This window comes from Phlebotomus argentipes, unplaced genomic scaffold (genome assembly GCF_947086385.1).
Source record: "Phlebotomus argentipes unplaced genomic scaffold, Phlebotomus argentipes genome assembly scaffold_18, whole genome shotgun sequence".
Lineage (NCBI taxonomy): Eukaryota > Metazoa > Arthropoda > Insecta > Diptera > Psychodidae > Phlebotomus > Phlebotomus argentipes.
The window spans coordinates 3,759,766-3,784,152 of NW_026776177.1; the positions used below are offsets into that span (position 1 = coordinate 3,759,766).

The 24,387-nt window shown below is 39.6% G+C and overlaps 4 protein-coding genes across 4 annotated transcripts; 2 read left to right on the top strand and 2 right to left on the bottom strand.

The window, feature by feature from the left end:
- Positions 1–100: 100 nt before the first annotated feature.
- Positions 101–1,750, bottom strand: LOC132259689 (venom serine carboxypeptidase). Its single transcript, XM_059757421.1, has 2 exons — positions 959–1,750; positions 101–893 (listed from the first exon to the last, which is right to left on the bottom strand). The coding sequence occupies exons 1-2, from the start codon at positions 1,653–1,655 to the stop codon at positions 166–168; spliced, it is 1,425 nt and encodes a 474-aa protein (XP_059613404.1). The 5' UTR covers positions 1,656–1,750; the 3' UTR covers positions 101–165.
- A 38-nt stretch (positions 1,751–1,788) lies between these two features.
- Positions 1,789–4,409, top strand: LOC132259688 (putative tRNA pseudouridine synthase Pus10). The gene is made up of 5 exons (XM_059757420.1): positions 1,789–2,007; positions 2,071–2,314; positions 2,380–2,575; positions 2,647–3,398; positions 3,766–4,409. The coding sequence occupies exons 1-5, from the start codon at positions 1,879–1,881 to the stop codon at positions 3,960–3,962; spliced, it is 1,518 nt and encodes a 505-aa protein (XP_059613403.1). The 5' UTR covers positions 1,789–1,878; the 3' UTR covers positions 3,963–4,409.
- Positions 4,410–5,200: 791 nt separating this feature from the next.
- LOC132259690 (NADPH:adrenodoxin oxidoreductase, mitochondrial) lies at positions 5,201–6,857 on the top strand. The gene has a single exon (XM_059757423.1). The coding sequence runs from the start codon at positions 5,268–5,270 to the stop codon at positions 6,627–6,629; it is 1,362 nt and encodes a 453-aa protein (XP_059613406.1). The 5' UTR covers positions 5,201–5,267; the 3' UTR covers positions 6,630–6,857.
- A 12,389-nt stretch (positions 6,858–19,246) lies between these two features.
- LOC132259440 (protein yellow) lies at positions 19,247–23,756 on the bottom strand. The gene is made up of 3 exons (XM_059757079.1): positions 23,372–23,756; positions 20,363–20,800; positions 19,247–20,302 (listed from the first exon to the last, which is right to left on the bottom strand). Exons 1-3 carry the CDS (start codon positions 23,634–23,636, stop codon positions 19,623–19,625), a joined length of 1,383 nt encoding a protein of 460 aa, XP_059613062.1. The 5' UTR covers positions 23,637–23,756; the 3' UTR covers positions 19,247–19,622.
- Between the last annotated feature and the right edge of the window lie 631 nt (positions 23,757–24,387).

The following is a 24,387-nucleotide window of genomic DNA, read 5'->3' on the forward strand; positions in this document are numbered from 1 at the left end:
TTAGATTTAAATCTTGTAAAATAGTCATTGTAATAATAAATATATATTTAAAATATTTCTGCTTATCTTTGAAGTTGTCTGCATTCAAGGAAAAGAAAATTTTGTGGAAAAGAATGTGTATTTCATAAAATAGAGAGCTTTCTGACAATTTCTATTTGTTGGCCTTCAATTGGCGAAGGACTTTCCGCTCGTGAGCCTCGTGATCATGTCCAGCGCCCACTTGGGCTGGTCCGCGGGCACCATGTGGCCGGCATTGCGCACCATCACCTCCACCAGATTGCCAGCCTCCTTGGCGTATCCGGCGATGTCCTTGTCCACGCGCCAAACGTAGCGCGGCGCCTTGAGATACGCGTCGCGATCCTTGAACTTGAGCTGCGCCAGGTAGTTGACGGTGAGCGGATAGGCCACGATCACGTCCAGCTGGCCGTTGTAGATGCACACGCGGTAGTCGGCGAGGATTTCGCTCACCCACGGCGCCACAGTGTCCATCACGTCGCGCTTCAGGTGCTCCTCCACGTGATTCTCGCCGCTGGTGTCGTGGAACGTGAGATTTCCCACGTGAATGGCGCGTCGCACGTCAGGACGCTGCAGGAAGTCGCCCATGTGCTTGTCATCGATGCCACTGTCGGAGGTTTTCAGGTAGTTGAAGTACGTCTCGAAGCCCGTGAGATTCTTGAACAGACTGCCCGACGGCAGTTCATCCATGTTGATGAGCTCGTCGAAGATCTCAAAGGCCGCGTTGAAGTCTCCCTTGTGAATTGCATCCACGCCGCGCTTCTCGTACTCATGGAATTGATCTCGGCCGTGAGCGTCGATGAGGCCGAGCTGGAAGAGATAATCGCCGTACTTCAGCTGATGCTGAGGATCGCTGAGTCCATTCCCAATGGCCATTCCTGCAAGACAGATAGACAAACAGACAGAGATTATCGGTAACTGTCTAAATACACAAATGAGTCACCTTGGAAGTTGATCTTCTCATTCTCAGCCGCGTGCTGGTTCATCTTGTGGATCCTGTGCGACACGGCCGGCACGTACTTCCCGCCGTAGCTCTCGCCAGTGGCCCAGAAGGGCAGCGGCCGCAGGTCCGGGAAGAGCGTGAGGAATTGCTCCAGCGCCTCGTGCAGATTGATTCCCACCTCGTTCTCATTGGTGGAGTAGCCTTTGTCATCGTCCGTGAAGCTGAATCCTGTGCCCACGGGATTGTCGATGTAGATCAAGTGATGATTGAGATGCCACGAGAACTTCCTGGGCGCCACCTTGCCCGACTTGGTGAACTCATAGGGGCCATTCTCCGTGAACAGGCCAAAGAGAGATGACGCTCCCGGACCGCCTTGGAGCCAGAGAATCACCGAAGCGTCCGCAGGACTCACTTTGGCTGGGAAGTACCAGAAGAAGAGATTGGAATTCGTCTTTGGCTCCACTGTGAGATAACCCGAGTAGCTGGGAGCAAAGTTCATCTCGCTGTGTGTCACTTTGGCAAGATTTCGTGCCTCCTCGAGCTTCCCAGCACGGATAAGAGGCGTAAGAAACAGAGGTTCTCCAACATCGTCATCCCCGGAAATGGGCCGATATTTCAGTCTTGGATAGGGATTGATAAAACTCCCACAGCAGAAATTGATCAAGAGCAACACAATTGAGATTCTTGCGCACAACATTTTGCAAGTTTTGCCAGCAAAACAGAACAATTAACTGAGGAAAACAAAGCAAATTTGCACCAAAAAAGTGCTTTATCAGCTGTTGAGGATTTCCAAGGCAGCCAACGCGCGATATTTCGGGCTCTCTAGCGCCTCTAGCGTATTTTGTGGGAAACGCAGAACCACAACAAATATAATGTGAGGTTATGCGCGGCTTCACGCGTGGAAAAGTGAAAATACAAACATGGAACTTTCCTTCAATCAGAAACTCTTCAATTTCTTGCGAGATGAGGATTGCTGCCTCACTTGCTGTCTCAGGTATCTCAAGGGATTCGGAAGTGAGTTCACAGACGTCAAGGCATCGCTTAAGAAGGTAATTATTTGCCTAAAAAACAATCTTACATGATTTTCACAAGTTCTTGTTTTCCTTCTTCAGAAAGGAATTGTGCTGCCGGAGGAGAAAGAGGATGAGGACAGCCCACCCTGCTCATGCTGTCTGGGTCTCTTCTCTGAGATTAGCATCTGTAATGCAACAGCGGAGATTTACAAAGACATTCAGTTTGAGAAATTCTACTGTGACAAGTTTGTCTTGTCCATCTGTCTTCCGGTGGGATTGGACGTCCGGCAGTTGATAGTGTGGATCAAGCTGATAAGACACTTTGGGAATGCCATCAGCAAAGGTCTGACGATATATTTTGTGCACAAAAATGTTGAGAGAATCTTTACAATGTGATTTGTTTGGCAGAGGAACGACTGGACACTTCTCTTAAGGACACTTTGAGGGCAATCATGATTCCTGTGTTGTGTGAAAGACTGAACGCTAAGTACGACAGGGAAGGAGTCTTCATTTCCCTGCACTTTGACTATGGCTTTGCCGACAGAGAGGCGGAAATTCTGGCCAAGATAAAACCACAGTGTTTCCAGAGCATCAAAGGAAACAAGTAAGAATGGATTTATTGTCTAAAAGTGCCCCAATTGACTGTTTTCGCTGTCTTTTCGTGATGTTTTGCAGAAAAGCAAAGACGGACGTCAATCGAACTGCCGTGGAAAGGTACTTTGTGCCCTCGAGACTGACTGAGGAGGAGTGGGACAGGATTTTGCAGCTTCCCGCCAAGTCCGGATGGCTCTGTCACACGTGGTACAGCGGAGATGACAGGAATCTTCGCGTGCGCGAAGTGACCTACACAGGACCGACGATCTTCTTCGCCGGAAGATACTTGAAGCTGTCGCGAGAACTCAGCCAGACGCCGTGGATTCTTAATGATGAGCGAATGGTGCTGCACAGCGTCCAGGAGACGATCATGGCGAGTCTGAAGGGGAACTTCAAGGGTGGTCCGCTGCAGATGACTGAGATTCCGGTGCGCTTCTCCTCCAGCGGCAGAGAAGACGTCGACGTGCGGTGTCTGGGCAGAGGAAGACCCTTTGTGATCGAAGTCTCCGACTGTTGTCTCTCCGAACTGCTGCCCGCGTGGGCGCTGGAGATCCAGAGGAGCATCGCCAAGTCCCAGACAGTCGCCGTGACGAATCTGCAGATCGTGGATCGCAGCCAGTTGGTGCACATCAAGGAGGGCGAGGAGAGCAAGAGGAAGATGTACAGAGCGCTGTGCCAACTGGAAACGTCCGCGACTCTCGCCGTGCTGCAGAAGTTGAACATCTGCGAGGCGTTCACGGTGAAGCAATTCACGCCCATTCGCGTGCTGCACAGAAGACCGCTCATCGAGCGGCCGCGCGTGATCTTCAGCGTGAAGGCGCGGCTGTCCAGAGGTGAGAAGAGACTTCGTGGCCATCATAAATTTAATGTGGCACGATTTCTGGTCATTCAGCCGGCTGATAAGGTGTTTATGCTTGGGTTCTGCACGCCAAACTCGTGGAAGAATTAATACAATTGATGGTTTTTATGTGTAGCTATTTGCAGAGTGTGCCAATTGAACTGCACTATTCAATTCAATTGACACACTCTGTCACATTCCTTCATGATGATCTTCAATCGATCCCATTTTTCTCACTAATTTCCACGAAGTTGTCTGAAAGTTTGTCTTGCTGGCGACAAAGTGAGGCGCGAAGAATTGAGAGAGCAAATATTTTATTGAAATGCTAATGCCTGCTTCTGTTTCTCTCCGTCGTCTTCCAGGCCACGATCGTCTTCTGGTGATCGACATCCAGACGCAGGCCGGCACGTACGTGAAAGAGCTCGTGCACGGCGAATTCGGGCGCACTTCTCCCAGCTTTGCCTCGATCATTGGTCAGAACATTGATATTCTGGCGCTGGACGTGATGGACATCGACATCGACTGGCCGCCGCCGGTGATCGGCGATCTGGTGAAATGAGAGAAGGAAATAAAGTGACGAAATGAGAAACTTCCCGTCCAGGAAAAACACCCATTTTAGCACACAAGAAGAGAGCAGAGAAACAGTTGTTTTGCAGACGGAAAATGACTCGAGCCTAACGAACAAACTCATTTTTTGGTGGGGTTTTTTTTATTCAACTCGATAAAGTTTGCACGAAAGGCTAAAGTAATTCACAGTCTGGAATGCAAATGAATTTAAAGAGTTCTTTTCTTTCCCTTATCGCGTGGCCACTGGAAAAGGCAGCAAAAGTGAAACTGCCAAGATGTTTCGGGCGACTGACGTGAAGAATGGTATCGCGTCTGTTTTCCACCGTGTCATCTCTTATCACAAATGTAAAAATTTTTGTATACATGGTGTGGAAAAGTATGTTTTCTTGGACAAATTGTTGCTACACATCGAAACGATTGCTCGTATTGAGTGCAAACAGAAGCGTGACGGAGAGTGTTTTAACAGGTGGAGGCAGGTGACAATTGTGTGCTTTTATGTCTTTCGTGTGACACTATTAAAATCCATCCATTTTCCTCCAATTTCGCGTGAACTCGTGAGGGAAAACGTGGATATGAGTGTCGCCAACGGTCGGCATGTTTGAATATGCACTGGAATGCAGCGTTGGAAGGGGAATTTTGGCGGGATGAATGATTTCTTCAGTTTCCACAAGAGGTCGCAGATGTGTTTTCCGGCGGCCATTTCTCAAAGCATCTCCAAAATGTAGAAGATGTTTGTTTTTCTCTGCTTTCCCCTTTTGGAAAAGGCATTGAAGCACGGAAATATACCGGAAAATCGATGCAAAAGGCATACGATATTAAATAAAAGTGTAGTTTTACAGTGACACCGTGTGCATAATGAGGGATTTGATAAAAATGTTTAGGATTTCTAAAGCTGTTCCCAGGTGAGTTTTTCGCATTTGGAACATAAAAATGTCTTTATTTGTTATTTGTACAATTGTAGCTCAAGCAAGGTGTTAACCTGAGTGAATTTCATAGAGAAAGTTCATATTCTTCTACAGCTTCTTATGTAAAATGTGTAAAATGATAGTCGATCGATGAAGATGGACATCTTGGATATTTCTTTAAAAATCAGTAACAAAAAAATTAATTAATTTGCACATTTCTAAGATTTGAAAAAGAAAACAATTTTGAATCTTTATTATGTCGTAAGACACTTCTTACGAACACTCTTCTGTTCAGTCAAATCAAGCGGAGATTTTATCGGGCGCCCCGTTATTTGTCATCTGAAGGTGTTGTGTAAACTTTCCCGTGAATAATCAGCGAAAAGCCCTAGAAAATGGTGTTGTCATCGAATGGGGCTGCCCTGAGGAGAGTCTGCGTGGTCGGAGGAGGCACGGCGGGCTTCTATGTGACGCAGTATCTCGTGAAACATCTGGAAAATTGCCGTGTTGACATACTCGAGAAGTTGCCTGTGCCCTTTGGACTCGTGCGCTTTGGAGTGGCTCCTGACCATCCGGAGGTGAAGAATGTCATCAATACATTCACCAAAACTGCCTCCCATCCGGCTGTCCAGTTCCTGGGCAACGTGGCGCTGGGGAAAGACTTCAGTTTGAGGGATTTGAGGGAGAATTACAATGCAGTTGTGCTGAGTTATGGAGCGGAATCGGACAGGAGTTTGGGGATTCCTGTGCAGGAGGGCTTCACGAGGATGCTGTCGGCACGCCAATTCGTGGCCTGGTACAATGGCTATCCGGGAGCGGAGAATGTGGTGACGAGAGAACACTTGACTGGCAGAAATGCGGCGATAATTGGTCAGGGAAATGTTGCTGTGGACGTGGCAAGGATTCTTCTGGCTCCGGTGGATCAACTGAGGAAGACAGACATCACGGATTACGCCCTAGATGTTCTGGCATCCAGTAGGGTGGAGAATGTGGCGATGATCGGCCGAAGAGGACCACTTCAGGCTGCTTTCACGATCAAAGAACTGCGAGAGATGCTGAAATTGCCTGGTTGTGGAACAAAGTGGCGTCCGGAGGACTTTGTGGGCATTCCAGAGGCTGTCAAGACACTGGAGAGACCTCGGAAAAGACTGACTGAACTGATGCTGGACAGTTTGTCCAAGCAGAAGGATTTGGAAGCATCTGGAAAGACTTTTTCTCCTATCTTTTTCCGATCACCGCGTGAAATTCGCAGTGAGGGAGGAAATTACTTGCTGGATTTGACTGTAAATGAACTCCAGGGAGACAAAGCTGTGGCCACAGAGGATAAAGAGAGTCTGCAAACAGATCTTTTGCTTGCCAGCATTGGATATTCATCCCTGAAAGAGGATTCAAGTATCAATTTCGATGGGAAAAAGGGTGTTATTTGCAATGAGAATGGAAGAGTTCTTCGAGAAAATGCCCGGGAAGTTGATCCGGGATTGTATGTCTCCGGGTGGTTGGCCACAGGACCGACTGGAGTCATCCTGACCACGATGAATAATGCCTTCTCTGTCGGCCAGACGATTTGTGATGACTTCGGGGGAAAGAGGATTCCGGAAGAGACGAAGCCAGGGCTGAATTTGCAGCAGAAAAACGTGGTGTCTTGGAGTGGGTGGGAGAAAATTGACCAGGAAGAGGTGAAGAGAGGCTCAAAAGTGGGAAAACCCCGAGAGAAGATTGTGAACATTGAGGAGATGCTGAAAATAGGACTCAAATAGTGAATGCATTTATTGATTCTACCTCGATTTTTGTTACATTTTCACCTACGAAAACGACTTTTTCTAATTTGTCTACATTGTTTTTTTTAATAAATATAATCAAATAGCACGGCGATATTTTTTTGCTCTATGTGGACGCGCTCAGTGATTTATTGTTTTGTATTCAACAGAGAGAATTCAATGGCATTGTGCCAAGTTTATATAACGACTGCTTTCCAAGATTTTGAGTCATTTCTCACGATTTTCGGCACAATTAGACTGAAGAAACTTTCTATGCCTAAGATTAAAGTTAAAAAGTCTCGCATGATCAGCTCGTGTGCTTTAACTTTTCGGCATGTCTAAATTTTATTTTCCAACACATTTTTCTTGTCGCGAAGCAACGCAAGAACATTGACATATTTTATGTACCTTTTTTTGATGTGTGTCTCTCGATCTCGTTCGCGAATGAGGAGGGAAATGAGTAATGCGAATATTTTTATAATAAAATATTAATAATTAATATGATTGGGCTGAACATATATAAATAAGTCATAAATCATGAGGTGATTCAGGAGGCGAGATGATAGAAGTGCACGGAAACGTGTCGCATCTTTATTGGATTATTGGTCATCGTGATTTACGGTCAAGATCTTGGATTCTTGATCCCATTTGCGGCGCAGACGCTCGAGAATGGCGCGGGAGATGAAGATGAATTTGACGCAAGTGCTGAACTGGCGAGAGTTGTGGTGTTTGCGGAATAAATTGGATTCATTCATTCATGCTCTATTGTGGCAATGATCGCGCGTTGGATTTTGCCTTCAAGGCTCTGGAAACAGGCACATTCAGACGCTCATTGTGGACTTCTCTATATATGATTGGTTTTATCAAGGGGGAGATAATACAGTCAGAAGTGGTGTACAACTCAGCGGAAGTCTAAAAATACAATATTTCTTTCCCCAATGCTTCTTTTATTGACAAATTGTCCAGTTTCTTTCGATTACTTTTGATTTTAACACAGAGACAATAATAATTATCTTTTTTATAGGTTATGTAACAAATCAAGGATGAAATTAATGAACAATTTCCAATTCTAGCACATTAATCGCTTGTCATCTACAGAATTAGGCATTTGCATGCAAAAAACTTTGATATTGTGAGGTTTTGATGGTTAAAAAAGACTTTAAATTGTGTAAAGGTGCAACATAACCTCAAAAAGAGTCATTTTCACTTGGAAAATGTTGATTTTGGAATCTTTCTTCCCGATTTTGACTGATTCAGCAATTTTGAGTTCATAACGCATCATAAGATATGATTTTGTGATCTAGAAAGCTTCCAAATGGAATCTTTAAAGATATCTTAGTGCTATTTTTAGGTTATGGTCAGAAAAGACGCCAAAAAAGCGGTTTCTAAACGGATTCTTGCAGAAAAATCGAATGGAATGTTAAGAGATTCATTATAACTTGGGAATTAATGTGCAAATTTGGAAGTGTTCAGAAGTGGTGTACAGATTTGTGGCATATTATCTCTCCCTTGGGTTTTATGTAGTTTGCGGTGTTCCAAAATTCACTAGACATTCCTCTAACGCTATACTTGGCTTCTGTGGGTGTTTTACGGTCGTGTGCGCGATGAAATGTTTCTTCAAGGTGATATTCTAGTCCACGTTGGAGAATCGCATTCGAATTCCTCAAAATAATACTTCAATTCGGAATTTTGTTCCACTTTTTGGGATTGCGCGGGAAATTTCCACAATTCTCCCAGTCAAAATAGAGCTAAAACACGTGTTTTAACTCCAGACTTGACATTATTTATTCACTCATGCCTTCAATCAAGTCTGTGACATTTTAATTAGTCAAATGCATTTGAACAGACGATGAAAATTGATGATTAGAGTTTATAATGTCAGCATTTATGATGGAAAGTCAATTTATTTCACAACATTGAGTAGAAATGTTGTTCGTTGATCGACTCGGTTGGTTGTTGAACATCCAGAAATTCACATCAATTCCCAACTATAGCGAAAGTCCTAAATCTAAATTATCTCTGATAGTTTTTCGTGGAATTATCATCGCATTCCTATTGTGCCAATCATGCAATGACGCAATATCTTTCGGCATCATTCATGATGTTCGTGCTGCTCGTTTTTCTAGTAAATTAAGTGATACTGTAGAATTTTTCATTAATTCAGCTTGCTTTTGCAACAGAATTGGATTTATAGTTCTTCTGCTCTATAATATAACAAATAGTACAATTCATTTGCGGTTAATTAGACGTGTGATGAATTTTGAAGAGAACATTTCTGAATTTGTGCCTTTAAAGAATCTCGATAGAAGTGTTAAAATAAGGAATATCGTCACATTAGTCGTGTTGACACTTCTGTGGATAAATACTTTCTTTGTCGTCTCCTTGAAATCTGTTGATAGTGATTTTAGAACAATTTTATCGCAGCTATTTGTGACAATTATTCGATGTGTTGATCTTTCTTCCTTGTTCTATTGTCTGATTTTTATCGAGGAAATTAACATGTTTGCCACAAATCTATTGACTTTTGACACAAGTATTGAGAAACAATCAAGCTTCTTTTCGCTGTTGAGTGATTTCTTTGAACTCTTCCTAATCATGAGCAGAGTTCTTGGCGGAATGCTTTTTATAAGTGTGGCCAAAGATGTTCTGGTGGCTTGTTTTGACATCTACTTCTGCATTCATCTCCTGAAGAGTCCACATTTGGAGATAAGCGACATCAACACGGCTTTATTGTGTGCTTTCTATCGAATGCAGAGTGTTTGTTTTCTAGCATTAATTCCGCGCCAAGGAAGCAAACTTGCAGAGATTGAAGTCAATCTTCTGAGGAAGGTTAATAATTTAATTCACGAGGGAAAGCATAGTGGGATAGTTGGTTGTCATCGTTTTAATAAACTACAATTGCAACTGTGGCGATTTCACTGCGACACAGCAATTAGAGCTGGATCAATTGTTATAGATTATTCAGGAATATTTTCGGTAAATCAATCTGTATTTGAATGATTTCTTAGAATAACCAATGTTGATTCTTTTTCAGACACTTTCATACATAACAACGTGCGTTCTTGTAATGATTCAGTTTAAGGAGATGGAGAATTCAAAGACACAAATGCTGTATTGATGTTTTTCAATAACACTCTTAATAAATAACCTCTTAATTAGGCAAATGCATCCATTTCAACAGTTGGATAATAATTTATGACGGTTTGTAGTGTGAATGTTCATTGAGATACACTTAATTCGTGTCCTAAAATCGAATAGAAATGTCGTTCGTTGATCGGTTTGGCTGGTTGTTTTACATACAAAAATTCACAATAATTCCTGGATATCAAGATGGCTCGGAAACTAAAATATCAGTGATAATAATTCGTGGAATTATAATAGCATTTCTATTATTTCAAGCTTCCAATGATGCTCTGTCTTTTAGCATTATTCATGACATTCGACCTCTAAATTCCTCCACAAAATTAAGTGAAACGCTAGAATTTCTACTCACTTCTGCTTGCATTTGCAACAGAATTGGATTTATAGCATTTCTTCTCTACAATATTGCAAATATTAGAGCGCACTTGAGATTAATAGAATGTGTGGTGAATTTTGAGAAGAAAATCACTGAAAATAAGGCTTTAATGAATGTTAGAAGCAGTGTGAAGAGAAGAAATATTGCATTATTTATTGCACTGTCTCTTGTTTGGATTAATACATTTTCTCTCCTTTCATCAGGATCGATTGATGGTGATTTTAGAACAGTCTTATCACAATTGTGTCTCACAATTATACGAACTGTCGATATTGCTTCTCTCCTTTATTGCACGAACTTTATCAAAGAAATCAACATGTTTGCCACAAATCTTTCAAGTTTAGATATAACTGTTGAGAATCAATTGTATTTCTTTCCACTTTTGTCTGATTTCTTTGACCTTTTTCCACTTATGAGTAAAATTCTTGGGGGAATTCTTTTTATATGTGTTGAGAAAGATGTTCTGGTTTCGTGCTTTGATATCTACTTTTGCATTTACCTTCTTCAAAGTTCACATCTGAAGATCAATGATATTAACGTTGCCTTAATGTGTGGCGCATATCGTATTGAATATGCGATTACTCTTGCATTGACTTTCGCTGAAGGAAGCAAATTGGCAAGAAGTGTAAGGATTCTTTGGTGTGAATTTATTGTGCATATTTCATACTGATAATTTTCTGTTTTTAGGGTGATAATCTGCTGAGAAAAGTCAATAATTTAGCTGTTTTGGTTGAGGATAACAAGAAAGACGAGTCAGTTTGTTGTTTTCGTTTTAATAAGAAACAATTGCAGCTCTGGCGTTTTCATTGTGACACAACAATTAGAGCTGGATCTGTTAAGATGGATTATTCGGGAATTTTTTCAGTAATTTCGTAAATCATAGTATTTTTATCCTTGTCTAATCCTTGATCTTTTTGCAGACATTGTCTTATGTAACAACGTGTATTGTCGTGATGGTTCAATTTAAGGAAATGGAGAATTCAGTGACTTCATTATTAAAATAACTTTTGTAGGTTTTAATAGAATTCTGTCTTCTTCTGCACTGCAACTAGTGATAAAGGAATTTTTCCCACGTGCGATCAAAAGAAAACACCCACTTTTGTGCTCCAAAATATTCATTAACTCACATCCTTTATTTCAGCTCAATGAACTCCAATTTAATTAGATAAATTGCATCTAAGCAGATGATAAATAATGTATTTGATGAGTATTTATAATGGTTAGGCTAAAGACTGGAGTTTAATTCTCACCATTGAATTGAGTGAAAATGTTGCTTGTCGCTAGACTTGGTTGGTCATTTGACATCCAGAAATTTGTATCAATTCCAAGTTATTCAGACTCTTCTAAAGTTGACTTTTCGGTGTTTATTTTCCGTGGAATTATAATATCATTATTGATTTGTCAATCGTGCAATGACGCTGTTTCCTTTGGCTTAATGCACGATGTTCGTCCTTTGCGTTTCTCTACGGAATTGAGTGAATGGATTGAGTTTCTCGCCAATTTTACATCATTTTGCAATAGAATTGGATTTATTGCAATTCTCCTTAGCAACTTATTCAAGTGCGCAGTTCATTTGCGTCTAATTGAACGTTTAAAGAGTTTTGAGGAGAAACTTTCAAATTTTACATCTTACAGAAATGGCAGTGAAAGTGTTAAGTTAAGAAATATATTTGTATTTTTCGTGATATTTCTTATTTGGATAAATTCGTCTTTCATGTTGATTTTGGGATCTGTTGATGATGATGTTAGAACCGTAATTTCTCAAGTCTTTGTGACAATAATACGATCAATTGACATTGCTTCTCTGCTTTATTGCTTGTATTTTATTAGAGAAATTAACAAGTTTGGCAAGATTTTGTCCCATTGCGATACAAATTATAGGGAAACGTTGATTTATATGTCACTGGTTTTTGATTTCTTCAAATTATTCCCACTTATCAGTAGAGTTCTTGGCGGAATGCTCTTTGTGATTGTCGGGAAGGAAATTCTAGTGGCTTCTTCTAGTGTCTACTTTTGCATTTACGTCCTCAAGAATCCACTTTTAGATATAAGTGGAATCAACGCTACGCTAATGTGTGGCATTTATCGTACACAATATGCCATTATTTTTGCATTAATTTTTGCTGAAGGACGCAAATTAACAATAATTGTAAGGAACTTCAAAGTAGATTTGTTTCTCTGGTTTCCTATCCGAAATTCATCTTTCCAGGGTGCTAAAATACTGAACAAAGTTTATAATTTAAATGTTTTGGTTGAGAATAACAAGAGAGACGCGTTAGTTTGTTGTCATCTCTTCAACAAGCAACAATTGCGACTCTGGCGATTTCATTGTGACACAACAATTAGAGCTGGATCTGTTAGGATGGATTTCTCTGGCGTCTTTTCGGTGAATGCAATGAAAAAAAGTAATGTCAAAATTTTAATATCGCTCTTTTCAGACATTCTCATTTATAACAACGTGCGTTGTCGTGATGGTTCAATTCAAGGAGATGGAGAACTCAATGGCTTTGAGTGTTTAACCAATTGTATTCTTATAGTTTAATTTTGAATACACTCATACTTTAATATTTACTTCTTCTAATTAGAGCGCTCAAGTGCAGACTTTCTAATTAACCAAATGCACTTGAATTCTGTATAGTTGATAAAAATCTATCCCTTCATTATTTATTGATTGTATTTAGGAACCTTAGGAACAGACATAAAGTCAATTCGTGACAGGAAATCGAGTAGAAATGTTCGTTGATCGTTTGGGTTGGTTGTTAGACATCCAGAAGTTCGTTTCTATTCCTAATTATAGACGTGGAAATCAAGCCAAATTATCAGTGATGATTTTTCGTGGAATTATAATCGCTTTTCTATTCTACCAATCTTGCAATGATGCTCTGTCTTTTGGCTACATTCACGACGCTCTTCCTTTTCACGTAACCAACCAAGCCTCTAGTAAAATGTTAAGTTTTCTCACTGATCTTGCGAGTTTTTGCAATAGAATCGGATTTATACTATTTCTCCTATATAATCTCTTGTACAGTAGAATTCATTTGCATTTAATTAATTGTATCCTGAAATTCGAGCGAGAGATTAATCAATTACAACATATTTCGCGAAGTGTTAGGACGAGAAACTTTGTAACGTTTGTGTTGTTAATGTTTGTGTGGTTTTATACGATTTCACATCTTGTCTTCGGTTCTGTTGATACTGATTTTAAATCCTTAACATCACAATTATTTGTGACGATAATTCGTTGTATTTATACTGGAAGTTTGCTTTATTGTTTCTATTTTTTAAAAGAAATGAATATGTTTGCAAGAAGTTTATTGTGTAGAAAAATTACTAATTCTGAGCAATCGCGTTTCTTTTCACTTTTAATAGAATTTTTTGGAGTTTTTCCTCTTATTAGTTCAGTAATTGGTGGAATACTCTTCATGTTCGTGGCAACAGAAGTTTTAGTTTCTTGTATCGCTATCTATTATTGCTTTTACATTCTCAGCAGTTCAAATTTAGTTATCAGTGATATTAATCTCGTCCTCATGAGTTTCTTATGGCGCATTGAATTCGCTATTCTTCTAATATTTGTATCGACTGAAGGAAGAAAGCTAGTTTCGCTTGTAAGATTATTTTTAAAAGGTATTTGTGAAGTCTTTTGATACCATTGATACATTTCAGGTGTCAAAACTCCTGAGAAAAATTAACAATCTCAAAATGGTTTGTTATCATCGCTTCAACAAGCAACAACTGCAACTGTGGCGATTTCACTGCGATTTGAAAATCAAAGCTGGATCATTTAGAATAGATTTCTCAGGAATCTTCTCGGTAAATGTCCTTAGAATCCATCTGATAGTTTAAAGTATAAGGAATTTTGAATTTCCAGGTATTTTCCTACATAACAACGTGCGTTGTTATAATGGTTCAATTCAAAGAGATGGAGAACTCTATGGCTAAAATTGTTTAATTACTGCTGATTTAATTTTAAATACATTCGTACATTATCTAAATCTTTTTAATATGCACTTCTTCTAATTAGAGCAATCAAAAGTGCTGAAACATGACATTCTAATTAACAAAATGCACTTGTATAATTGATAAAAATCTATGCTTCAATATTTATCGCGTTTACTGTTTGTATTGAAACATAAAGAAGACAGACATAAAGTCAATTCGTGACAGGAAATCGAGTAGAAATGTTCGTTGATCGTTTGGGTTGGTTGTTAGACATCCAGAAGTTCGTTTCTATTCCTAACTATAGACTTGAATCTGAAAGTAAATTATCAGTGAAAATTTTTCGTGGAATAATTATAGTTTTTCTTGTGATTCAATCTTGCAATGACGCTGTGTCTTTCGGTTTCATTCACGATGCTCTTCCTTTTCACATAACCAACGATTTAAGCCAAATGATTACTTTTCTCACTGATTTTGCGTGTTTTTGCAACAGAATCGGATTTATTCTGTTTCTTTTCTACAATCTCACTTACAGAAAAATTCATTTGAATTTAATTAACAGTATCTTGAAATTCGAGCGTAAGATTACTCAATTTCTTATATTCCAACATATTTTAGGGAAAGTGAGGACGAGAAACTCTTTAGCGTTTATCTTATCCATGCTCATTTGGTTATTCACATTATCACATTTTATCGTTGGTTCTGTTGATAATGATTTCAGATCCTTAACATCGCAATTATTTGTGTCGGTAATGCGTTGCATTTATACTGGAAGTTTGCTTTATTGTATATTTTTCCTAAAAGAAATTAACATGTTTGCAAGAAGTTTATTGCGTAGAAAAATCACTAATTCTGAGAAATCGCGTTTCTTTTCGATTTTGATTGAACTTTTTGGACTTTTTCCTTTAATTAGTTCAGTTATTGGTGGAATGCTTTTCATGATTGTGGCAACAGAAGTTTTAGTTGCTTGTTTCGCTGTCTATTATTGCATTTATATTCTCAGTGGTGCAAATTTAGTTATCAGTAACATCAATCTTGTCCTCATGAGTTTTCTTTGGCGCATTGAATTCGCTATTCTTCTAATATTTGTATCGATCGAAGGAAGAGAACTAGTTTCGCTTGTAAGATCATTTGTTAAGATTTGCATTAAAACGTTTTGTTGTTACTCATAAAAATATGCTTTTCAAGGTGTCAAAACTCCTGAGAAAAATCAACAATCTCAAAATGGTTTGTTATCATCGCTTCAACAAGCAACAACTTCAACTGTGGCGATTTCACTGTGATTTGACAATCAGAGCTGGATCATTTAAGATTGATTTCTCAGGAATCTTCTCGGTATTTTCCTACATAACAACGTGCGTTGTCATAATGGTTCAATTTAAGCAAATGGAAGATTCTGCAACTTCATAATCACCGAATGTTAAAATATTGCATAGTAATTTTGAATTTTCATTAATTAAATAAATGACGAAATCGATTGATTGTGCATTTTTCCAATAAGCTTTTCATGCGTCGCTCCGATATTACTTCAATTAAGCTTTTATTATCACTTTTAATTAAATGCTGCAGCTAGTAAAAATCGATAATGAGTATTTGTGACTCAACCTTCAAGGTAGAAGTTCAATTCTTGACCTAAAATTCTATAGAAATGTTCATTGAACGACTTGGTTGGTTGTTAAACCTTTAGGAAATTCTTATCAAGCCTGTGTTTTGCCTCAATGGTTCGTAAGTTTGTGAAAGTGAAGAATTTTCTAATCTGTATAATTATGTCTCGATTGTGTATAATTTTATTAACTGCTTGTCTGTCCCGCCCTTAATATTATCTAAGGAAGCTCAATTATTCTAATGGATCTCAAAAAAAGATTATTCCATATTGGCGAATCGAAGAGAAATGTTGTTCTTTGAAAGGCTTGGTTTTTTGGTTCACATTCAGAAAATCTTATCAATTCCACTTTGTGTCGATGAAAATCGGAAAATTCGATGGCCAGTGATTATTTTTCGTCTCCTAATTATGGGACTTTTGCTCTGTCAAACCATCAATGATATGTTAACTGTTGTGCTTAATTATAATGCTCGCGCTCAGCATTTGTGCAGTAAAAAAAGTGTAATGATTGAATTTCTTGCGATCTTTGAAACATTTTGCAACAGACTCGGATTTATAATTCTTCTTTCCTACAATATTGCCTTGAGCAACGCTCATTTGCGGTTAATTGACAGTGTTTTGAGATTTGAGAAAAAAATATCGCAATTCGTTCCTTTCCGAAATATTGTGTGGAAAGTGAAGATAAGAAATTTATTCATATCAATTTCTTTGCTGTTAATTTTGATATATTCCGTATTCTTCTTCTCAATCAGTGTTACTGTTATTAACATTAGAATCGTGTTGTCTCAATTATTTGATTCGTTAATACGATGCGTTGATGCTGTTATTCTTCTTTATTTCTTGTATTTCATAAAGGAAATGAGCATTTTTAGCAGCGCTTTGTTGCGCAGAAAACTCACAAATCAAGAAAAATTGACTTTCTTCTCGCTTTTGATGGAATTTTTGGGACTTTTCCCTCTGATCAGCGTAGTTCTTGGCGGAATGTTCTTTTTCATAGTGTCAAGAGAAATTCTAATAGCTTGTTTTGGCATTTACTTTGCTGTATTTCAATTCACGAATCCTTTTTTGCCAACCAGCGAAATTGTAATTCTTGTAATTCGTGGATTGTGGCGTGTTGGATTGATAATTGTTCTTATTTTTATTTATCACGAAGGAAATAAACTAGCAGTTTGTGTAAGTTTTACTGTTCACGACAACTCAGATATGTTTGACATTTCAAATAACACTTTCTTAGGTTTCAAATCTGTTGAAAAAGCTTCACAATTCCTTCCATTTGGCGGATAAACATCAAGACAGGATGATTCGTTGTCGTGCTTTTAATCAGCAGCAACTGCAACTTTGGCGTTTTCACTGTGACACAAGAATCAAAGCTGGATCTATTTATGTCGACTGTTCAGGTGCTTTTGCGGTAAATCAAGTTGAATCCTATTATACTTTCCTCATTGACTTTTACTAAATTTACAGACATTTTCATATGTAACAACGTGTGTTGTTGTGATGGTTCAATTTAAGGAAATGGAGAACTCTATGACTCTTGGCGATTGAGTGGTTTGATGCAATAAATTATGTTAAGTATCCTTCGTGTGATGGAAAAGGGCGTTGTTTTGTCAATACAAATTATCACTTCACTTCCGGCACATTCTAATTAGATCTAATTTCAAATAAACTATAAACGAATTGTTTTTTCTCAGAGAAAGCTCAGTTGTGGGCTTAGATTTGGGTGCAAAATGTTCGTTGATCGACTTGGTTGGTTGTTCCACATTCAGAAATTCATCTCTATTCCAACTTATTGTGGAAGAAGAAGAGCTCGATGGCTCGTGATTGCTTTTCGTGGGGTCGTAATAGGACTTCAGCTAGGACAAGCTTTAAATAATGCCGTGTCTTTTGCATTCGCTCACAACGTGCGTCCATTTCGTGTTTACAGTGAAGTCACGCAAATGATTCACTTCCTTACTTATCTCACAGCGTTTTGCAACAGAATTGGGTTTATTGCACTTCTTCTCTACAATTTATTAATCTGCAAAACTCATTTGCGCTTAATTGACAGTGTTTTGAAGTTTGAGGATAAAATTCATCAATTAGGATACTTTGTGATTCCGGCTAGAGTTAAATTACGAAATATGTTTACTGTGAAAATTTTATTATTTGATTGGATTCTATCGATATTGCTCTTCTCATTCAGATCAATTGACGATGATGTCACATCAGTTTTATCCCAAATGTTCTGGACAGTGATTCGAAATGTTGATGCGATGACGATGCTTTATTGTTTGTACTTTATCAGGGAAATTAACATGTTCGCGAGTAGTTTATGGCATAAGAATACACATAATACTAATGAGGAGTTTAGCTACTTTTCGTTATTGTTTGATTTCTTCGCACTTTTTCCTCTTATCAGCACAGTTTTGGGAGGAATTCTCTTCATTATCGTTGCAAGGGAAATATTAGTAGCTTGTTTTGCCGTCTATTACTGCGTTTACCTCTTTAGCAGTCCAAATGTGGAGATAAGCGAAATTTCTGTTGTCATAGTTTGCGCATTTTATCGAATGCAGTACATTATTCTTCTCACGCTGATCTCTGCTGAAGGAAGTAAACTAGCAGAATTTGTAAGAGTCTCTAATATTGATTTAAGTTCTGTTGATCTGCAGAAATACATTTCTAGGTTTTTAATTTGCTGCGGAAGGTTAACAATGGCATTCATGATGGAACTCTTTGTCGTTTCAACAAGCAACAACTGCAACTGTGGCGTTTTCACTCTGATGTGATAATCAAGGCTGGATCTGCTAAGATTGATTACTCAGGAATCTTTTCGGTAAATCCGATGGAATCTTTAAATCTGGTGCCTCGAAAACTAGCTAAAGTCAAAATCGCTTCGAAATTAGACTAATTTCTCCCTTAAACTTCCTCTTATCGTCCAGTAAATTGATAATATTGGTCAAGTCCAATTATTTTCCTTAACTTTCAATTGATTTCATTGGTTAGGTATTAAAATATTAGCGAAAATGTGCAGAATTGATAGACGAACTAAAGGTATTTAAGTACAAAAATCGGGTTTTGATAGTCTTTTTTCTAAACGGTTCCTAAAAAGCAATCTTCCTTTATAATCTATAAGATTTGCAACTCAAATTCTAAATAGATTTCATAATTCTACTGATTTTTATGTAATTTTATTAATTTTTCTTCAGAAACTAGAATTATTCACTAAGATTTTTTCCTTCATATTCGATATTTTTCATCATACAAATTAAAAGTGGATTTAAGGATGCAAAACCACTAAAAGACACAGAAAGAATTAACATTCTTATGAATTTCTGAACTAATAGAACTCGCAAAAGACGACTTTTGATAGTTTTCGAGGAAACCATCGAAATATTTATGCATTGAATAATTATGTCTTTGCAGACATTTTCATATGTAACAACGTGTGTTGTTGTAATTCTTCAATTCAAGCAAATGGAGAATTCCAAAATTGTCTTCGCCTATTGAATGATGGAGAAGCTCTGCAAATGACGAAAGACAGTGGAAAATTTCTGTGGATTAATAAAGCGCGATGTTGTACAATTAAAGGAATGTAAAACATATATTTACATATTTATACTTTCACAACAAATTCATACATTATTCCAATTTTTACTCTCTATACTTGTTCTTGCAAATTGACTCTCACTTTGAACTTGATTGTGGCACGATGTCTTAAACTGATTATGCAACATTCGCGCGCTCGATGGACGGAACGGAGTCTTTAATTTCATGTCAGTTTGCATTTTGTGTCTCATGTTGATGGGTGATTTTTTTGGGGGAGGGAAAACAGGAGACATTTAACATCTAATGCGGAGGAATTCTATATATACGCTTCTATATAAAATTTTTATGGCCACAAAATGGTAATGACGAGGCGAGTTAATAAATAATCGCGCAGCTCTTTGAGCGAAGTTCTTCACATGAATGTGGCAGCAGTAAAATATATTGCAATGCAGAGAAATGTGTGAATGAGAATTGTCGTTGGGCGCTGACTCGATGTGGCGGAAACTTGTGGCTTCTGCGGCCTCAGGATGTCACCTAATTTGGTAATGATGTCTGGGAGTGTTTTGGGCTTCGTGTCGCACGCCGTGTGATCGATGGCATCCTTCACCTCAGCCGTGAGGATGCGGAAGTTGATGTCGTTGGGATTGAGTTCGCTGTACAGGAATTGATGCAGGCGATCCGACAACACCCACAGTCTGTCCTGATTGTCGACTTTGATGTCATTGGGGAACTGCATGTCCTCCACATTCATGTACACCCTTCCCTGAGACTTGATTGTGTACACCTTGTTGGTGGTTCGCCAGCACGCAACGGCGTTGAGATTGGGCAGCGAGTAGAAGAGAACGCCCGTGAGTTGATCGAGGAATTGTGATCCTGATTGCCCATTCGGTCCACGAGAGCCGAGGATCTTGAATTCACGATAAATGGCAGAATCATTGGCTGCCAGCTGTTTGTCCCTGAGGAAGCGCGTGTTGACTGAAAACTCCCTCGTGGAGCTCAAAGGGTGGAAATACAGCGTGGCGAATCCATCCTCGGGATCTGCCTTGGACACTGCCAGGCCAAAGAGTCCGTCGTCCCACTGGAAGTTGATTCCTGGAAAGTGTTTTGCGTGAGAAGAGAAATCAAGAAGATGAGGAAGGGATGAAGAATCACCTGTGATACTGTAGTTTCCTGCCAGCGGATCGGGATGGAAGAAGTTGTGGTGGACGCGCCAGGATTCATTCTGCTTCCACGAGTACACAACGAGTCCCGGTGATCCCAGATCGGCGGAATAGGCGAATGTGTCATCGCACTGGCCATCCTCGATGGCGATGTTGGCGAAGAATGACTTCTGCTTGACTTGATCGTCCGGAAAGACGTATCGGCGCAGCAAATTGTCATCGTGCAGATCATAGACGAGGAGTTGCGTGTTGACGATGCGTTTATTTTCGCCCAAGAGATCGTCAATTCCGGTGTCAAGCACCCAGAGACGTCCACAGCGATCCGCCCGAATCCTGAATGGAGATACTATCTCTGGTGGCTCGTGTTCACTGAATCTGTGCGCCTGCCAATTGGGAAATGGCGACAGCAAGGGCGATCTCGTGAAGGTTTCTGCGGTAAGGAAAATAGTCTCATTGAGATTTCATAGTTGAGTTGAAAATTCTTGAGGCTCTTTTCCCTCCTCATGTGTGTGGCCAATTTATTTATAAATCCTATGTTTATTGTATAGCGAGAACACATTCACTATATGGTTTTTAAAGAGTGAGCAACACTCGATTTTCCTGGTGAAAAATGATCACTTCGCGGGGAAGATTATTGAATTTGTCATGATGCGTGTGGATTTCTTTCTCAACACCGTCATTTATCACAGATTTACGATGTGAATTATCGATTGGGGTGCTAAATGGATGGGAAATGGTCATCTTGCAATTTGCAACAATGCCAATTGGGCCAGATTTACACTAAAAATTTAGCACTCACTTTTCTCGGTGTCAATATTTTTGGGTGCTTGTCGTTTTTATCACACTTTGCGGCGTGTATTTCGCAAGGTTCGCTCGCGACACGTGAAAAAAGTGATAAAATTTAACGGTTGGGTCACTCAAAGTCACACAAGCTGATCGATATTCAGAAATGACTGACATTCAAAGTTTTTTGGGGATCTTTAAGGTGATTTATTCGAATTAACCGGCAAAAATGCTTCTGTGACGATAATAATAAACAAGAAAACTTCCTCGAGACTGTTATTTGGCAGAAAACACTTTGAGCATTGCTGATGAAAGTCGTAAACACTTTGGGATTTCACACTGACATTGAAGGGTTGGTTTTTTTCGGTTAATAATGACAGGTAGTAATTTTCCTAAGCCAGAGTCAATTTACCAAATAGAATAATTTTCCATATTTATAGCGATTGAACTGGTGAAACGAGGGAATTTTCCCGAAATGCGATACTTTCAAGGGTGAACAAGCGTTTAAGACTCTTGGCAATCGCATAAATTAAGATTCTGTGTTAAATCGTGACAATTTGAATGGTGTATCGCGCGAGGCCAGCGTGAAGAACGTTCTCTCTTAACGCGTTTCGTGTGCGCGGTTTCGGATAGAGTCGTGATGGAATGTCCTCTTGACGCGCAAATCCTCGTGATTGCGCACTGACTTATGCAGGAATAACCAAAGGGAAGATAATTTCTGAGTTTTTGGGAAGGGGAAGAGTTAAAAACCTTGCAATATTCCTTTCCTGAGACCCTTTTTACTGGCAAATCATCGAGATTCATTAGATTTATTTGGATTTTCATCCTTTTTGTAGGTTATGTAACGAATTAAGGACAGATTTAGTGAATAATTCGCATTCAAACACAACAATTCTTATGCTCAAATCCGAAAAGATCACTTGTCATTGGCATAATTAAGCGTTTGCATGTGATAAAGTTCACAATTCTGAACCGTTTATGCCCAAAAAGCATTGAAAATTGTGAAAAGATTGAATATAACCTCAAAAATATTGATTAGAACTCGAATAATGTTCTTTTGGAAAACTTTTTGCTCGATTTTGACTGTGAATCAGCAATTTTTGAGTTCATTGGAAAATCATAATAGATGATTTTGTGATCTGAAAACTTTTAAAGGGAGTTTTTCAAACATCTCTTATTGATAATTTTGAGGTTATGATCGGAGAAATACCAGAAAAACGGTTATAATTCGGTTCTTATAGAAATATCGGATGGAAACCTTAAAGATTTATTATAATTGGAGCAATCATGTGGAAACAGACTATGAATTTCAAGTTCTAGAAGTGTTTGGAAGTGGTGTACGGCTCTAAGGCATATTATCTCCCCCTGGGGAATAACCTTGCATGAGGTCATGACGCCATGAATTTCCCATTCAGAGAGAAATTGAGTGAGTTCACTTTGGCCCAATGATTCATGAAGGTTTTTCTTTTCATCACTTCCAGCTTGGGTTTTTCTGCGCCGTGCGTGTGCAGGCGAGGAAGTAGGTGAGTGTGTATAATGGAACCACTTTTATTCTCAGGCCAATTTGCCGATTTGCTCTGGGTGGGAATTCTCGTGGCTGCGCTGAATAGAGGCTGCGAGGCATTCTTTTGGGCATGATCTTTTCGACGGGGAGCGCGTCATACAATCACCATCACACAACGGGCTCAGCGCGCGGCATACAAGAAGTATATTGTGGCATGAGAAAGGCGAGTGAGTGAGATGGAGATTGGGAGTGAGAGAAGCTGAGACGTGGTCGCGTGCGTCACCCGCTAGCGTATCTGCGATTCTGTGCTTTCAATGATCATTCCATCATGAATAAAGAATCGCAATTAATCTCATATTCAAGAGCGATTGAATATTCTATCACTGAACAATCTTCTGCACATTCTTCTTGGTGTGGATTTGAAAATTTCTCCCATTATCATTAGTTTTCTGTCTCAAGAAGCTAAATAGACGATTTCTTTCAGCAAACAATTTGCAGTCTTTGATTCTTTGTCACATTAGAACATTTTCTGTCTTCTACCTAAATTATGGTCATTGAAATGCCGTCGATTTGCAGGTATGGCAGCGGGTGATGGACGCGACGAAATGTGTGTGAGTCATATTTGTCATGAAGAAAGTGGCGAGACAATTGCAAATCCCTGAAAATGCGGCGGGAATGCTGATGATGATGGGCCGAGGAGGTGCAAATACTGACCATTCATTTTGATGTAGGCTAGCGAAGCGGGCACGCCAGCCTTCCAGCGGGGCAGCGTGATAAACAGTCTGTCCGTTTGCACCTCAATACCAACGGGCACGACAGAACTGGGAATGTACTGGCCGGACTTGATGGCACTGTCTCGATGCGAGGCACTGGAGAAGTTGAAGTCAATCTGACTCCACTGATAGGCCACCTGGAGGTTATCATTGGCCAGCGTGTCACTGAGAATTTGGGCACAGATCACGAGCAACGGCAGCAGCATTTTCGGAGCACTTCCACAACTGAGGAATTCCAGATGGTGGGCGAGAGAAGAGGAGACAGAAGTCTTTGACAAGCGCGCGACCCAGAGCGACAAAATGTGCGTCAATCCGACCGTATCTCGTTGCTGACTGGCGACTGGAGTTCGGGATTTGAGGCGAGCAACAGGTGAAAGTATATTTTGCAATGAGACAGATCGATCGTACTCCCTCCAGCTCGGGATTCTGTCTCTCTCTCTCGCCCAAATCTTTCCATTCAACTGGAGAGAATGTGTCGCTTGAGTGTTGGAATCGGCATTGTCGTGTTAGACAAAATTTCAGTTACGCTCCGTGAGTTTTTGCATAAATTACCATTTTGGAAAATTCATTATGTCGATGACTGCTGGCTTAATGGGTCAGTCTTCCCCAACTAACGGCAATTCATGTGTGCATTCCTGCTGCAAATTTCACGGGCTGTCCTTGAAAGCCGGTGATTTTTGGGTGGATTCTCAAATCTTTGCAGAAAAAGACGCTTTCTTAGAACCACAAATTCACTGGAAATCAAATATTGGATGAGTTGAGTCAACAATAGTGACGTTGCTCTTGGATTCTACAGTTCAATCCAGGAAGTTTGAATCATCGATATGATTTTCTGTACTCGAATGAACTTCGCCGCATTCTCGCGCTCTTTCTCTGGAGAATTCCTTAGTAATCAGAGATACACTCTGAAAAAACTGCGCACTGGAATTAGCTTTGAACAAGAGGAAAATCACTTGC